Source organism: Teleopsis dalmanni, chromosome 2, assembly GCF_002237135.1.
Source record: "Teleopsis dalmanni isolate 2A chromosome 2, ASM223713v2, whole genome shotgun sequence".
In the NCBI taxonomy this organism is placed as follows: domain Eukaryota; kingdom Metazoa; phylum Arthropoda; class Insecta; order Diptera; family Diopsidae; genus Teleopsis; species Teleopsis dalmanni.
Window position 1 is genome coordinate 26518374 of NC_051847.1, and position 18368 is coordinate 26536741.

The 18368-nt window shown below is 29.0% G+C and overlaps 1 protein-coding gene across 1 annotated transcript; it reads left to right on the forward strand.

The window, feature by feature from the left end:
- The first annotated feature begins 1491 nt into the window (after positions 1-1491).
- Positions 1492-17884, forward strand: LOC119679501 (myotubularin-related protein 14-like). Its single transcript, XM_038091893.1, has 7 exons — positions 1492-1681; positions 14670-15505; positions 15571-16122; positions 16179-16262; positions 16344-16502; positions 17015-17299; positions 17367-17884. Exons 1-7 carry the CDS (start codon positions 1580-1582, stop codon positions 17500-17502), a joined length of 2154 nt encoding a protein of 717 aa, XP_037947821.1. The 5' UTR covers positions 1492-1579; the 3' UTR covers positions 17503-17884.
- The last annotated feature ends 484 nt before the right edge of the window (positions 17885-18368 follow it).

Sequence of the window (18368 nt, forward strand, 5' to 3'; positions counted from 1 at the left end):
GGTTGTTGCGACTAAGAGTAAGTAAAATAGTTAATTTAAGTATAAATAATGAATAAGTTTTTAAAGCATCATCATCGCCATTATCATCACAATTACTACATCATCGGTTTTAAAATTGATCTTCAAACAATATGAAAACATTATAAATACTGTATTATAAATATTATGTCTAATAAGAGTTTGTTGGTATTATTAAAAAAATTTGCTTCAGGCTGAGATTAGATAAACCTAGTACATATGCATAATATATATACATATATATATATTATATACATACATATATATATTATGTATATATATATATATTCATTCATATACTAGATTTCAGTCTGAAGCGAATGTTTTAAAAATATCATCAAACAAACGCGTTCAGTATTTATAATCTTCGCTCTAACGGGTGGAGTTAACATATATACATAATATATATACATATATATATTATATACATACATATATATATTATGTATATATATATATTCATTCATATACTAGATTTCAGTCTGAAGCGAATGTTTTAAAAATATCATCAAACAAACGCGTTCAGTATTTATAATCTTCGCTCTAACGGGTGGAGTTAACATATATGCATAATATATATACATATATATATTATATACATACATATATATATTATGTATATATATATATTCATTCATATACTAGATTTCAGTCTGAAGCGAATGTTTTAAAAATATCATTAAACAAACGCGTTCAGTATTTATAATCTTTGCTCTAACGGGTGGAGTTAACAGTGTTGTGAAAATTTAAAACAACAACTATCTCTTCCATTTAAAATTATATGAAATTGATGAATTATAAGAATAAGATTAATTTTTTATACTATTTAAATATTATAAATAAAAATTAAAACATTTTTATTAAGAAATATTTAATAAATTAATTTTTTATAAATATTTTACTATATGCGAAATATCTAATAAAATCGTAACTACAAAAAATGTATGTTACTTTTTTTTCACAGTGCAACACTGTTAAGCTAACAAATTTTTACTTGTTTTCATTTCATTTCTTCGTGACGCTGCGTATGTGCTTTTCGCTTTAAGTTTACTAAAATTAAGAACGCAAAAACTTAAAAAAAAATTTAAATAGAAAAAACGCAAAAAAAATTTTTAAAAAAATAACAACAAATTATCACAAGAATATCAAAAACGGTTTTCTAATTAACCGCTTTGGGTGGTTAAATTTCGGAAGTGCAAGAAGTGAAATCAAACGTTAGAAGGGAGCTGAGCGAACAACATATTTAATTACGTCAACAAATTTATAAAAATGAATTTTTTTATGCTTAAACGATTGTAAAATATTTTAATCAGTACATCGTAATAAAAGTTTTATTGTATTTAAAAATTTATTGTTGGTATTTTATTGTTGTATTTTAGTTGGCAAATCGATTGCCTCGTTTTCTACGCATTTTTTAATACAAGTTTTTCGTTTGTTATTTTTTAATATAAATTTTAAATGTATTTACTTAACGATTTTATGGAAATTCAAATTTAAAGCAAAACGGCATTCTTAAATTAAAAACCATATAAGTAGTAAAAATAAATGCATCGCGGAAAAAATGTGCACGGAAGTTGTATCTCGAAAAGATTTGCACGAATTGTTATACCTTTTCGAAAAAAAGTCATTCGAAGCGACAGTATGCTTTGAAGATGGCAACGTGGTAAGTTTTTGAACCCTTAATATTTTATATTTTACTTCTATTTCATGCGGCATTGCATAAATTTAGGCGCAGCATGTGCTTTTCGTTTTCCATTGATACTGTTTGAATAGCGTGTAGTGTGTTTTAAGGCGTATGCTCCATCCATGCAAACACGTTTTGCATAGCCGGTGTTGTTAGAAATACTCGTGATCTTTCGTCAGTATTCGTGCCTTAATAGGTCTCGTGTTAATATTAAAACGTGTTTAGTTTTAGGGCAGCAGTTATATTTGCAGCCCTGTTTTATTTTGTATTTGTTAAGCAAATTCAATAATAACTGTTTTGTTAATTGAAAAGCCTTAAACATTAATTATAAAGAAATGAGTTATTTTATACATTATATATGATATACGGTATATATGTTTCATTCCATTCGAATATTAAATTAAATTGCGTACTGTTTTTTTTTTCTTTTCCGTTATTTTAATAAATCATCATCTGTTATAAAATAAAAATTCTTTTTTTAAAATGACCGCCCGAGTCGGAGGTAAAGCTTTAAAAATTAAGAGAAAAATGAAGAGTAGTGCGCGAGGCGATATTTTCGAAGCAGACATAATGCTTTTTTTACATTAGTTGATTGGAGACAAAATAATTTACGTTACTCCTCCATTTTCTAAAAACTGGTGTAAAATATCATATCTTCACTTCTCCAGACCTCGCTTCACGGTAATTGGGTTTTTAGTAAAACACACGTGCATAGGTATTTCAATTTTGTAATAACTATTCCAGTTATAAAAGCTTATAAATTGTCATATATATAAAAAAAGTTTGAACCGACATTTTGTTTTAAACGGTAGTAATTAAAATTTTTGATTTTGTTTTAAGTGCTCTTTGGGCGCTTATTTAACGAATGAAAAAAAAAATATAACTGGAACTTATCTTTAATTTTGTTTAATAAATGCATAAATAATATAATTTTTGAATACTCATGCCGATACAATATCTTACCATATGCACTTCCAATTTACTTCATTCGATCCAAGTCGTTCCATGCCTAGTAAAAACAATTCTCCAGATCTTCTTCTTTGGAACTGCTTCGAAAAGGGCTTTGTCTCCTCCTCTAAAAATAAAACAAAGGCCTATGTTTACACCTTCTGAAGTAAATTCATAATTAAGGTATCATGAATGTTTAATAAATAAAAAAATAATTTAAAGCACTGAGATTATCTAAAAGCCCCATCTGAAATAAATTTTATAATACGGGCCTCCATACCTAATTTTTGTTGTATAAATATTGAAAGGGTTAGAAACTATGTCACCACATCACTGCATATTTTGAGAATTATTGTGACATGTCATTCTTGTATACTTACATATATGTAATTATTCATATTATCTTATTCTTCTTATAATATTTGACAATAGGTGTTCTTAGATTTCTCCGGCTTACCACTATACCTATATGTTAATTTATATATTGGAACGTAGACTGAAAGAACTATTAAATATTCACTATGACAAGAATCAACAGATTTAAGGCTCTGTTAGTCGATACAACCTACCACGCCTGTGTATCGCTTTGGCTTAAGTTCGCTTAAGTTCTTACGGTACGTATCGACTAACTGAGCCTTCAGATATATTATTTCTTACTTTTTTTAGTGCTAATATATTTTAATAGTAGATGTATAATTGCGTGCCAGAAAATGTTCACTAATTACGTATTCTGGGTCAATAAACTTAATGTAATTAAGTTCTGGGCGCTTTTACATATCTCTAACCGATTTGCAATAATTTTTATGAACATTTAAAGGCAATAGTATATACTTTTTCTAAAATGCGGGCTATGTACCCAATCTTAAAGATTTTACTTACCCTTTAACTCCTCTTTTAAAAAAATTTGAATTTTTTGCAGAACTACTTTTTTATCTTATGCAAAAATAGGCGGGAAATAAAAAAACATAACAAAAAAACAACGCAAATAGACCACATGTGTGGTCTATTATATCATATATAATAAAAATTAATTTTTTTTAAATATACCATAATTCACCTTAAACAATTTATTTTTTGTTTAAAAATAAACAAATATAATAACAATTTGACTACATTGTTTAAACGCCGATAATAAAAAAGGGGGGAAGCATGTCAAAACATTTTTTTAATGATAAGAACTTTGCTTACGTCAATTGTATTTAGATTTGCATACTGACGTTCCTAGAACTCTATTGAATATTCAGTATTTTATTATAAAAAAATGCAACAGGTGCATCGAATAACATTCACACTTCCCTCCCTTATCACATTTGTTTCTCTGCAAATATAGTTACGTGTCTACAACTTTAGGTGTTTGTGAAGAGGTTATTTTAAATGCTTTTGCTTTTGCTGATAAAGTATAAATAAATAAAATAAAAAGTTGCAAAAATATTGAGTTAAATACTATAAACTATAACATAGATAATATAATTATAATATGGAAAAAAATAATATATACGTACAAATTAATTAACAACAGTATATATATTCCCTTCCTATTCCTAAATATTATATCTATCTTAATTTTCAAATTATAACATTATGTTGAGGTGCCTGCGTGACTCACTGTATATCTCTAGAAACAATCGTAAAAACTATTATTCCATCATCAATGCCAGCCAGAATATTTATAACTATAATCATATAATATAGTAAGTAAATATATGCAACAACAAACGACAGGATTACGTCAGATTCGGAGGCCTTTCCCTTACTTAAAGTTTAAACTAAAGCAGCAAGTCCTGCCACCGAACATGGATGCCTTGGATTAATCTCTCATTGCATCAGAAATTCAAAGATTCGTTTATTCACAAGAAGATTAGCCTTGGACAATACCATTGTGGTTACTCAATAAACGTAGATTGTAGATAGAGGGTGCGATAGGTTTCATAGAGCTGTAATACTGCTAAAACCGTCACAGATTACACTAACAAAAAATATGCAGATGTCATCTGGTAGTAACTAGTGATTATACAATAGTTATCAAAACGATATGAAAGTTGAAAACATTAAAAAATATATTAGATACACAGCTCTTAAGCTCTTAAGTACTGTTAATACTTACCAAATTGCAAAGTTAAAGTCATTGAATCCTTTTGTCAGCAGTGACTGGACATCAAAATAATTTACTCTTATCAATATAATCAAAATTCGGACTATATTAATTAATTAATTAATTACAAAAGTAGTAAGAGATTATATAAAGATTATAAGTTTAAAAGTAAGAGAGATCAAGTGATTATATATAGACTATAAGTTTAATTAAATTAAACATTAACATAACGGATGAAAGTACAACAAGATATGACTAACTGTGATAGCTGTGACTAGTCAATAAAATCAAAATTCGTAGTATACTAATTACTTAATTAATTAAATACAAAAGGAGTTATCTATATAAGAGACTATATAAGTTGAAGTAAATTAAACACTAACTTAATGAATGAAAGTACAAGATATGACCAACAACGGATAATAACTAATAGACGCCTCCAGTTGGTAGTTTTCATGTAAAGATTTTTAATTTTAAATCCTGATATCTCTAAACTATAAACTAAACTATATTGAAAAATTTATTTAAAATAGCTGTCTTTACTATGATCCGTAGTAACATAGCTATTTCCAGGAAATTTGAATCTTGCCAATTAGATCCACAAAAGATGATGTTTTGATGATTTTGCGGTAATGTACTATTTAAAGGGGTTAAAATTGGAAACTTTACTGGAAAAGTGTATCTAGTGGAAATAGAAAAAGTTATGAACACCTAGAAATTTAAAACCATTTCTTTCTATATTGGCTACAATACTTTACAAATCTCTGATTTTGTGTTTGGCCATAATAATCCCCAAATCTTACGAATAACCCTCGTAGTTCTCTCAAATTAACACCACCGGTACTTTATCAAGAATAAGTAGATGAAATAATTCTTTTGTAATAATTAATGTCTGTATAAATCCAACCCATAAACAAGGTCTTAGATATTATAAAGCACAAAATTTTTAAAAAATTTTTTTAAATTTAATAAATTTTAAAATTAATTTAAAAATTCGTTGTCCGTTTTATATTTTGACATCAATATTTTTTCTTAAATTATGAAATCTCTAAACGCGCAAAAAGTATTTTTTATTTATTTTTTCTCTTCAATCTATTTTTAAATCAATCAACAAGTGTGCGTTTTAAAATTTATATACACAAATTTTTATTCAAATTTTTAATTTTATTTATATTATTTAAAATTTTTTGTGGTAAATAGGTACTCTCTTTGTATTTCAGAAAGTGTTATTTAATGTAAAAAAAAACGTACTGTGGCAGTTCAAAAAAAGCAAACAAGTATCTTTTTGCGCTCTTACAGTTCATTATGCTAGTATAGGTTCCTGGCAAAAAATAAATTGTTTACTTTAGCAATACTTTTGAAATATTTACAAACAAAAAAGCTACCATATGCAATGCATGATGAGTAAATATAATTAATTATTTATAAATTCATTATATATATGAACTTGGTTGGTTGTGCTAACGAGTGAGATTCCTAAACGAAGACCTGGTACCAGTATTCAGAACCTCTTTTCAAATAGGAGATAACTACTTTCAATAGATATTCGGGAACTTTTATTATAACCATTTTTAATAATTGATAGCATTTTTAATAATCGAATTTTTTTTACAACGATAGATCAACAGGTATCATTCTACACTAACATACATAAACCTGTCAAATCTTCATCTATTTATAAGTAAATCCTTCCTAAGCAAATTATAGTATTAAATTAAATAAATAATTTAATTGAGAAAAATAAAGTTAATTCAAGCATTACTAATATTATTAAAGCCTCCCAACTATCTACAGAGAATCCTAGGGTGAATATGCCACTTTTGGTACCCTTAATAACTTCTGAAATAAAATGTATTATATGATTCGTTACGTTAATGTGGTGAAATGTAAAGTTATATATTATTTTATTCTAGAAATTACTGGATTATTTATATTTATGTTTATTTTTTTATATATTTATATTAATTATAGTTGTATTTATTTATTTTAATTCGTAATCAATAAATTAAAATGTAACTAAATACACATGAATCTAGATACCAGGACGATTAACTCTTTAATTTAATTTATAATTTAATCAATAAATTGACAAATTGAATATACGAGCCTAGCTACCGGAACTATCAGCTCTTTAACTTATTCTTATCTGAGTGATAAAAGTTTATTGCACTTGCATAACTGTATATTTGTATCCCTGATAAACAGTATTGCGTAAGATGTATAATATTGGTTAATGTAAAATATCTATCGTATAATTTGTTTTTATATATTATGTACCATCTGAATTTTTGAGTCATTTGATTGGATCAGTGTTATTACAAAGAGCACTAACCGCACTTAAAGTATGAGACTAAAGAAGAAGAATATATACTTAATAGAACTGGAATTTTAGAACGTGATACATCTTTAACAATAAACTTAAGAAATTTAAGACATATTTGCTTCTATACCACCTGACTATTTTTATATATCTTTTAGGGTGGTGCGTTTGGTGAAAATCCGGTAACGGGTTGTTATGACCAATTATGGATTAGTTACTTCTTAATTAGAAACGTGGAACTTTGAGATTAAAGCAACCTAAGCGTTTCACGAGTTTTTATCCACTAGTTTGTGTCAATCATTACCTTTACTGTGTCTTCAATAGCTTGACCTGGACTTCTAGAACATCATGCATCTCCAGCATTAAAACTGTCGGTTGGAAATTTAAGAGTTATTTGTTTCTATTACAACCTACTATTTTAATTTATCTCTCAGTATATTAATCATATCATTTTTAAAGTTCTAAAGATTAGGCGCATTGGTAGCCCCAACTGGTACATATTCTATATTCATCCTCAGTCAAAGTTCTGAATATAATTTAAGTTTACATCCATTGTCTGTTTCCCTTTAAACTCTAACAACTTTTAAAATGTATACTTTATTATCTCATATATATTAACAATTTTAATAAAATAAATAAAAAAAACTTTTATTTTTATATATAATATGTAGACTTACCGCAGATATTAGAATCTTAAAATACAATGACCTTCAGGCCACCAAACTAACCGAACCTAATGCAATCATTCTTCCGAATAGCAAGAAATGCTGAATCGCAACGGTCTACTGAGCGATTGTGTGTTCCTTTCCATTGCGTTTAAACCGGTTTTTGATGTGTTGACTTCTGCAAGTTTACTAAAATCCGTGAGCTTTGCATATCTTTAAGTGCACACGGCAGCGGCGATGGCGGCGGCGGCAACGTCTTCGCAACTTCATTCACTGCAGTGCGACCTCTTTTTCTCTCGCTTTAAATTGTGCCTTCAAAGCTTGCCAAGCTGATATTTAGCCGGTAATCAGCTGCATTAACATTAAATTCAGACAGACAAAAATTCAAAAAGACAGAAAATTAAAGAAAGTCTTGTGCTTCGCAAATACGGGTATTTGTTCATAAATTAAATTATTTGATTTTTTTTTTTTGTATTTTCATATCACAAATTATCGCTGCAGCGACGAATGTGCTGCAGTGCATTATTTCGTTTAGTGTGCAACTCGAATGCGACTTTCTGTTTGCCCAGCAATTGAAAAGTCTTCAAAATCCGGGTTTATACATAACATTTAAACTATAAAAGTTATAGTTTTTAGGTCAACTTTAAGTTAAAGCAAAAAAAAAGATGGTTAAAATGGTTAAATGTTTTTATATCTGGCTGCAACTTTGTAAAGAAGAATTCAAGCACAAAAATGTACAAAATAAAAAAAAAAACATTTGAAGTGTTTTCTCATTGAACCAGCGACTCAAATAGTGTAGCTAAGCATTAAAGAAACGAGTGCAGTGCATTCATTAATTTTCTAGGTTGTCTGTCTGTTGCAATCAAACCGAAAACTATTTTTTTACGCCAACGAATTTTAGTTGCTCACAAGCGAGCAAGCAGACCAAGCAAAATAAATCAGTTACGCGAACATCGAACGGGCCTTTGTTGTTTTTTCGACAGACTATCGTTCAGCCAAATGAACAGGCGCACAGAACTGACTGTGTGGAAAACTATATGGCAACACAATATATTGGCTATTGGCTTTGATGTTGTTGTTGTTTCCTTTTCGCTTGTGTAAACGAAATTGTAATGCATTCCGTCACTTCAGGTTACTTGGCATGCCTTCGTGTACACACACATACCATATGTGTACGGTCGTTTCTGCATTTTTGTTTGTGTTTTTTTTGTTTTTGTTGTTTTGTAATAATTCTGTTATTACAACAATGGCAACAAAACAGATCGTATATTTACGAAGTTGCCTTTTTTTTATTTGTTTCGTTGTTTTTTTTTTGTTCTTGTTTTTGATATGTGCCGAGTGTGGTTGCGTGTTCATGTTGTTATTGTGACGTTTTGCCCTATCCATGACGTATGAAAATATTGTGTTTTGGCACGGCATGGCGTGGCACTGCGATGGCATTCCTCTTTCACATAACTTGTTCATGCATTCTTTTGTATTATCTTTATTTCTGTTTTGTGCGCTTTTTGTTATTTACAAGTTGTTGTTATTGAAAACTTGTTTTTATTTATATTTTATATAGAAGCATAAGATTAGTTTTCGCATATCAGCTGGATTACCATTCAGCGCTGAGGGAATCGATTCCCTCAGCGCTGAAAGTCCCGCTGGGATCATACACTCATATATGTGTGTGTAGTACTTTGCAGTAAATGTGCTTATCAAAAGTTCTGGCAGAAGAAACTTGTCGTTTTTAGTTTTTTGTTTACAAATACTTATCAACGCAAAGTGTATAATAATATTAAAAAAAATCAAAACTAAAAAGAATTAGATACATACATATGTGCCTTTAAATTTGTTTTTTTTTTGCTGCTATTTTCGCGTCAAGAACCTCGCAATCATACATACTATCATCCCTTTCTCTTCTTTAAAATACCGGTTTTCTAGTGGAACTTGGCCCAGTAGTTTAGCATAAATATTGTTATTTTTATGGTTTGTTTTTGGTTTCTCTTTTTTTTTGTGTATGTGTGTATGTTTATGTTGAGTGTTTTGACCTCTGAATTTATTTTTTGCTTATGTTGTTATTATTTTTAGTTTCTTCTGTTTTTTAGAAAATAATTTTCTCTCATTTGTATTATCGTGTAACAATTAATGTTTTCGTTTTGTTGAAATGACCTTGATATTTTTATTTGTTTTTATTTTTACTTTACTATTTGTTACAAGTTTTATTATTTTTAATAAAAATTTCTAACTGTTTGCACATGAAACTTTGTAAAGAAAATATAAAAAAATTGTGTCTAGTATTTACACTAAGAACTATAAATAATAAATAAATTTATATTTTTTACGTTAACTTTATAAAAACTTAAATAAATATTGCTATATGTGTGTATGTATGTTGTGTATGTACATAAGGGTGACCCTAAGTTTTATTGGGAAAATTTTTCCTTTCTGATTAATATGGTTATATCATTTTCTAGTGCTCTAGTGGTACGGAGAGAGAGATGTAGAAAAAATATTGAAATGAAGGTAGGTGTGTACTACAACCCCCTTGAAAGTAGAAAACTTATATAGAAATTCATTCTACCTTACAACAACAAACTACACAATTTTTTGAATATTATTTAATATTAAACTATACATTATAAATTCTATAATGTAATTTCGATGTACATAAAATATTCTTTGTAAATAGACTAAATTTGTAACTTTGTTAAAATACAAATATGTCCTAATAATAATAATAATTAAATTATGTATATATCGATTCCATATACTATAAGCATTATAAAGTATATACTGCATTTAAACAATTGTCAGTTAGTAAACAATTTATGTCGAGAAAAAAGCTTTATCGTGGTATTTCTGTATGCTCAACTACGTGTCTGATAGAAAAGTGTATTTTAACCGAACGATAACGCTATTGGTGTGACACTCTAAGCAAATACCAGGGTACCTAGTTCGTCCATCCTCTGTTAGGTTAGATTATACCGGCGATCCCTAGGGGATCCATTTAGGCCTTATGGCCCATTGTGTTACCGTATATGTAAAACGCTATTTAGTGTCGGGTCTTGCAATTGATCAAGATCGTCAAGAATTGGAGCTTCCAAAAGTAGATCAGAGATACTTTTATCATCTTCCACAAAGCTGCGATAGGTTTGATTTAAAGAGAGACCCTATCTTCTAGCCTGGTTACCTATCCTGCAGTGACCTGTAAGTAAACCTACTAAAAGACCGATATCTCTACGGGGTTTCTCAATGAGAATTTTGGATTTTCTTTTATCGGAACGTGGCCTGATTGCATACAAATGCCTACATATCGTTAAATCTTCCCATCTTTTATTGAAAATTTCAGCACAGAAAGAACTCAGTAACAGTTTTCATCTTAATAAAGAAGAAATAATATCCACACATATACATATATACATGTATTTGGAACAACCACATAAAATAACTAAGAACTATGGGTTCCGATCAAAGTCAGATAGTCACAAAAAATGGGACTAGCAGTTTCAATTAAGTCAACATTCCGTTTTTTACATAAACATATTTTGTTAAGATGGTAGTAGAGCTGCACTCCAAACTGGGAGCTAATGCCCGACTTATATCTATATCTAAAACGCTCATTTAATTTAAACGAGCAAATATATTAGTAAAAAAATCTCGTTATTTCAAAATCTCGATATTTAAAGAAGAATCACATCATATCAAATTTTTGTAACAATCGAGGATAATTTAATCGTCTAAAAAAGGAATAACTCTGCGCTTTAAACCTTGGCTCTTTTAAAACTAGTTCATATATGGTAAAAACTGATTATTTCTTATATGAAAAACTTCTGTAAAAGAAAAACCTGAGTTGCTTCGAAGAAATTTTTTAAATTAGAATTCAAACCAATTTATTAATCCTACATATTGCTCCAAGTTGAAAGGTTGGGTGCTTTATATCGGTGAGAAATTCCGCTATTTAATATAGATAAAATTTATTTTGGATTCTGATCCAAAATAAGGACATTATATGAGATTTTTCTAACAACAACTATTAGGTAAATAGTTTTAAACAAAAGATGGTTTAAAGAGAGGAACAGCTCTGGGATTTAAACTAGAGCTCTCTGAAATTTAGATGACATATACGTATAAACCACTACGAAAAACCAGAGTTGCTTCGAAAGAGTTTTTGATTTAGTTGAATTAAATAATTACATTTTTTTTTCTCTTATAAGCAAAGATGTAAAATTTTAAGGTGTGGATGAGTTCTGTTGCCAAATACTTCAATCTTGTTTATTATGACAGAACAGGCACGCTTAATTGGGCATGACACCATTAACTTACTTCCTATCATTTTTGCAGTTAATCATTTTGGAAATAAAATTTAATTTGCTTTCTTATGTTCAAAATAAGATTTTTTAATTATAAACTTGTTTCATTTTAAGTGAAGTATGATAAATTTTAATATGCATAATTTCCGGTTTTATTCAGATATTCGTTTCTCATACTTTTATCTTCACATAACGATTTTGATGTATGGAAGTTTGTGTTTATGTGGCTGAGTCTACACTTAATTGCTTTTAAATGTTGCAGTTTTGCATTTCAAAGTCAACAACATTTCATTGACCTCAATGAGAAGTATCGACGTCGACTGAGGCAAAACCGCAAATAGAAACAATATTATTTCATATTTAGATACGAGACCCATAATCAATAGTTTTTATAACTACAAAGTGCAACGCCTCGAGAGTTTATTATAAGTTATCAGTATAATCAGACCTAAACCAATAGACTTTGCTCCCTTCTTTATTCCATATTTTCAAAGATAGAATGCAGTAGTAACTTTTTTCAACGTCGTTAGGTTCAAATAACCAAGAAATTTATTTATGATATATGTATATATATGTAGCTTCATATATCATAGAATGTAAAGCAATATTGTTATCATGTGAGTATTGTAGATTGTCTACCAGCATTATGTCATTAATTATCTATAAAAAGTAAATGATACAATATATTTGTTAAAAATTTTACTGCAGTGAAATTAAACATTTTATACTCAATATGAAATATCTGTTAGACGTAAGGCTTACATTGGAATAGGTCAACAAAGAATATGACAATTAAATCTAAAATTTTCCAAATTTCTGTTTACTATTTGATTTTCTTCATATTAAAAGTCGAAGGTAACGCCATTGTCGGCTTCATCTAGAATGTAGAACATTTGGGTGTATGATGTCCATCCAATAACATAATATTGGATAACATAATATACAAAGTATTCACCGATTTTTTAACAAAAAATTAATTAAAGAGGTTTTTTCGAACAGTAGTGAAATAGTGAAATATTTTATTTTTTATATTATTTTAATTAATTGAATTTTTGGCTGACCATACAGCTGTTTCGAGTATTGCCAAATACCCATCATCAGTGGTCTTGGAAATAATTCTTGTATTTAATTAATCATAAATAATTATTTTTGAGACTGCAAGTACCAGGAATCGAATTCGGGTCCTGCCAAATGTGAAGCTCAGAATCAGCGCACCTTAACCAACTGATCCAAAGTCGTACTTGACTTTTTTGTTCGCATATTTTTCTGGAATTTTGTTTCTATTACTATGAAAGTTTTTATTAACATAATTAATTTTAATAAAGTATATATTGGCCATTATTAGTTATGACCTTTTGCCATTTTTCGGACAAATTCCGTGGGTTTAGAACTTCTACAGTTAATCTGCATGAAACTTGGCCAAGTGATTTAGAGCGGTTCTTCAGTATGTTATTACATTACCATTAACAGAGTTTTGCAAAACCCGTAACAAATGACAGTCAAACTTGTTGGAAATCATCAAAGTTGTGGATGGTGTGGCATTGTCATAATAAAACACAACTCCATTTCTGTTGACCAATCGCATTTTTTTGATTGTTACAGTGGTCAAGTTGCAAGCAGTAGAGAATAAACAATTCCCTAGACAGTAAATAATCCTACCAAACATTCAACATAACCTTGTTTGCTGTTAATCCAGACTTTGAAGTGTTGTTGATTCGCTTCAAAAATAGTTCTAGTTTGTTGCGTTTCAGCAACACTTTGTATATGGAAGTTCGGTAATTCAATCACTATTGCGCTAATTCATGTATTATTCAAGAATCCAACGCCTTTGCGTAGCCTGCTCTTTTTAAATAATTCCAATATGTCATAAGGTAAGTCTATAGTGCCTCCACTTTTCCTGACAGCTAATGTGTCAGTGATGTTTCACTAGTGTTAAAATTTTATCACTTTTTTAATGAGAAAAAACTGCAGGAACTTCTAATATTACCCAATACAAATGGTTTTGAGTAGCAAATAACCTATAACTAATGTTTTTAATTTGCTGTTTTTGGGAATAGATTTAATCATGTCCACCATTGAGATGGTGAAATTTTTTATAATCTGTGTATATATCGCAATCTCCACAAAAGATTACACACAGCCTATCTATAATAATAATATATCACAATAATAATAATATATGATAATTTATCAACAAGTCAGTGAAATTAGTTTTAGTTACTTTCTTTTTAAAAAATTTTTTTTAACATATAGGTACCTTATCCTCTTTGAGGTAATGAGATGTATAAATATATTACAAAAATAGAGATATTTTCCAGATGTAACGATTATAAAGTGTAAATATCTTTCTTTAGGTTTGTGAATAAAAAAAAATTACGGTATATAATTTAGAGAATATAATAGAGGATGAATGGCCTCTCCTAGTGTATGGCCTAATTCATGTTGAACCAAGAGATATTATACGATTTTATATATTTTTAACTTTCAGCATTAGCTTTGGAATCTTTCAATTATTGTTTGCGATTTACAATTGTTCCTATTAATAAAAAATTAATAAAAAAATTTAATATGTTTAATCAAATCTTCAATTAGTAAAAATATATCCTATAATAAATATTACTAATTTATTGAATTGGTTTTTTAATTTTAGGAATTTGAAATCTCAAAAAAAGCTGAACAACTTTTTAAACTTGATTATAGTCTATTTGAAATTGAAAACCCAAATGGTCTGCTTTCTTCGCGGTATCCAGTTCGAATATTAATACCAGAATATGAACATGGATACATGACGTCTACTCTCACTGCCAACGCAAATGCTTTTACGAACTGTTCCTGCAATGGATCAACAACAACTACGACATCACCTACAAAACCGACAACATCAACAACGACGACTTCATCTCTCAGTAATGGTCTGACTAGTAATAATAGCAATTGTTTAGATTCAGTAGATGGCGAAATTGGAGATAGCAGTATACATACATTTGTTACTTTCGCAAATCCATTGGAACAATCCCAGCAACATCAGTGCAACTCACACACACATACCAATTCACATCCTAACCCGCACACACAGGCTCAAAAGACAATTTACGAAGATCTATATGATGTTAACAAGATCCGCGAACTAGTCACCATGGCTAAGTATGCACGTTGCCGACAACGTTTCTCCGTTCCTGTTATTATGTATCGCGGTAAATATATATGTCGTTCGGCAACGATATCCGTCGTGCAAGAGACGTATGGAAGAAAAGTGGTGGACTATGCTTATGATTGCCTGAGTGGCTCAAATAATACCGAACGGCCTAGTTTAGATGATGAAAATAATGATCCTACCGAAGAATCACTTATCAATCAAATCAACGTACAAATGCCTTTTAGTTATGATGAGGTTATAAAAAGTGATATACAATTGTTAAATGCATTAAAAGTGTCTACAATAGTGGACCTAATGGTTGAAAAGCGTAAAGTTAAATATTTTGTAACGTAAGTAGAACTTAAATAAAAAATCCTCTTTTATTTTAATTATGTATTATTTATATATTCAACAGCGTTTCATCTTCAGAAAAGGCTGATCCTTGTCATTATGAGAACTTTAATTTACTCTCATTGCCATATCCAGGTTGTGAGTTTTTCAAAAACTTTCGCGATAATAATTACGTTGCTAAAAATCTATATTATGATTGGAATCAATCATTTAACGATGCCTCTATTAGTGTACCTAAATTGGGTCCAACAGCAGATCTTGATATCTGTTGGCATGAATATAAGCAATGGGATTTGATAGAAATAACACAAAATTACCTTAAAGCTATATTAAAATATATACAAGAGGAAAACTCTGGATTGCTTATACACTGTATCAGTGGTTGGGATCGTACACCGCTTTTTATTTCGTTAGTTCGGTTATCATTATGGGCCGATGGTCTCATACATCAGTCACTAAATCCTACACAAATTACTTATTTCACATTAGCTTACGACTGGTTTATGTTTGGACATCAACTGCCTGATCGACTTAAACGTGGTGAAGATATTATGTTTTTCTGCTTTCACGTGCTCAAACATATAACGGAAGAGGACTTCAGCATTATCGAACATAGGTTGTTAAAGGCGACATTAATTTATATTTTAATTATTTAAAATTTTTTCGTTTTAGAAAACGTACTAAGACATCTAGCAGTAGTGGAAGCAGTAGCGTTATTGTTATAAAGCAAGATTGTGATGATGAACAGCTTAGAGAGTAAGTTCAACATCTTAGTTTGTTTCAGTTACATTCAAATAATAACTTAATAATTAAATTGTTTTATTTTATTTGGAACAGTATAAATTTTGACCAAGATAGTAATGATAGCCTCTCAAATGGTTCCAACTGTGATATGCAAATGAATGATAACTTTTTCATGACAGCTTCACCACCAAGTAATACAAGTAATACAACATCCCCTAACCCGCTCACAAATCGATCACCAAATCCGAAACGGTAACAATTACTAAATAAATTTAATTTTATTTTATACATTTATATTAAGAAATCAAATGAAATATTGGTATTAATTTATTTGCTATATTTATTATCTATAAAAAGTATTAAAAATAATTTAGGCCAATAGGCTTAAGTGGATCCACCAGGGATCGCAGGTATAATCTAACAGAATCCATTAATGCACAGGTTTAATTTTTTATTTAAAATAATGAGCTTTTTTCTGTATTTTAAACAAAAGTAAATATGTAATTATGTATTTAGTTTTAAAATTATCTTTCCAAACCTGTTAAGTTATATACAATAATACAATAAGCTATTAGGCTTAAGTTGATCATTATGATCACAGCTATAACTTAAACATATTCTTAAATTCAGGCTAGCAATAATTACTACAAATTTTCATTGTATTTATTATTATAAATAGAGGACATTGCGTCGCGACCTTAATGTCAATGTACCTCATTCATTGCGTTACAATATTCTAATTTTAAAATTCTTTCCAATTCTAGTTCCAAAACTAGTCCAATAACAGTTCCTGGTTCTAATACAATGAGACAACGTCAAGAGTCGACATCTTCAAATGGTAGTTGGCAAGTGGTGACTGAGACTGGGTCCATTGATTCATCTATGAATGGCAGTTTTATGCAAATGGCTTCACGGGAAAATAGTGGCTGTAATTCGACAACTGGCTGTGGTCAAGGTGCCACACCCGGCAATTGCAATAGTAATGGTTCAGGATGCAATGGTACAGCAGGTACTGCATCTGCCAACAGTCCATCTTCACCGAGTACACAGTAAGTGCAATTATATTTTTAAAATATTTAAATAAATTATTTTAAAAAATAAATTATATATTTATAGGCGGAGACAACGTTTAAATAGAGTACGCGCTATTTTTATACAATCTTATGGAAAAACAATTGGCCTTAAATTTAAAGAGGGTTCATCTATGACTTTAGCTACATTTATTGGCTCGTTAGCCGATCAATTATTTTAATTAGGGAAATTCAACGCCTACAAGTATGCTAAACCCAATGCACACTTAAAACAAACAAATGAAACACATACACAAACAGACGTGCATATAAACCAAACATACAAATCCATCGCAATGTACAATTAGTTTAAATATTGTTGTGTTTGTTATTTGTACTTTTTTGTAATTTGTTGATAATTATTATAATTAAAATGAGAAAATCGTACTAATAATTAAGAACTAGTATAGTGTAAACTCAGTTAAGCAATGCATTTTATTGCTTTTTGCATAAAGTGAAATGAAACAATAATTTTATTAAGTGCTAAGTTTTGCAATAAATGTATTCCTAATAAAAATGAAAATTGTCTATTTGTTTAGTATGTGATGTAATTGTAATAAATTTTAATAGAAGAGCATTTTTTTAAAGTAAAATCTAAAATCTAAAGGATATGTTTTTTAAAATTAACTTCAGATAATTAAATTCATTGATATTTTATTTAAAGAAAAAATAAAAGCACACTTAATGCTGCCTGAGACCATTAAAACTTTTTTATATTTTGTTTTTAGTTTCATATAACATAAAGATAAAAATAGTTAATATTATTTTCGATTATGTAAAAGTTGATAGAACTAAGATTGATTGACAAAATAAAAGAATATGAAAAATTATAAATCTCTCACTTTTACTATTAAGATGGCCATCAAAGTGATTTTGAATGAATTTTATTGTAATTATTATTAATATTACAATATTATTAATTATTATAGTAATAAATAATAATTAATTAATTATTATTAACTACTACAATTGCAATTAAAGAAAGCTGCCATGCTAACCTACTCTACCATTTCAACCGAGTGAATCTGACTGATGTGATAGAATATTG

Coding starts and splice junctions, on each gene's coding strand:
- LOC119679501 (XM_038091893.1), top strand. CDS start 1,580: ATGTGCACGGAAGTTGTATCTCGAAAAGATTTGCACGAATTGTTATAC. Junction 16,503..17,014: donor CGATCACCAAATCCGAAACG/GTAACAATTACT, acceptor TTCCAATTCTAG/TTCCAAAACTAGTCCAATAA. Junction 17,300..17,366: donor CCATCTTCACCGAGTACACA/GTAAGTGCAATT, acceptor ATATATTTATAG/GCGGAGACAACGTTTAAATA.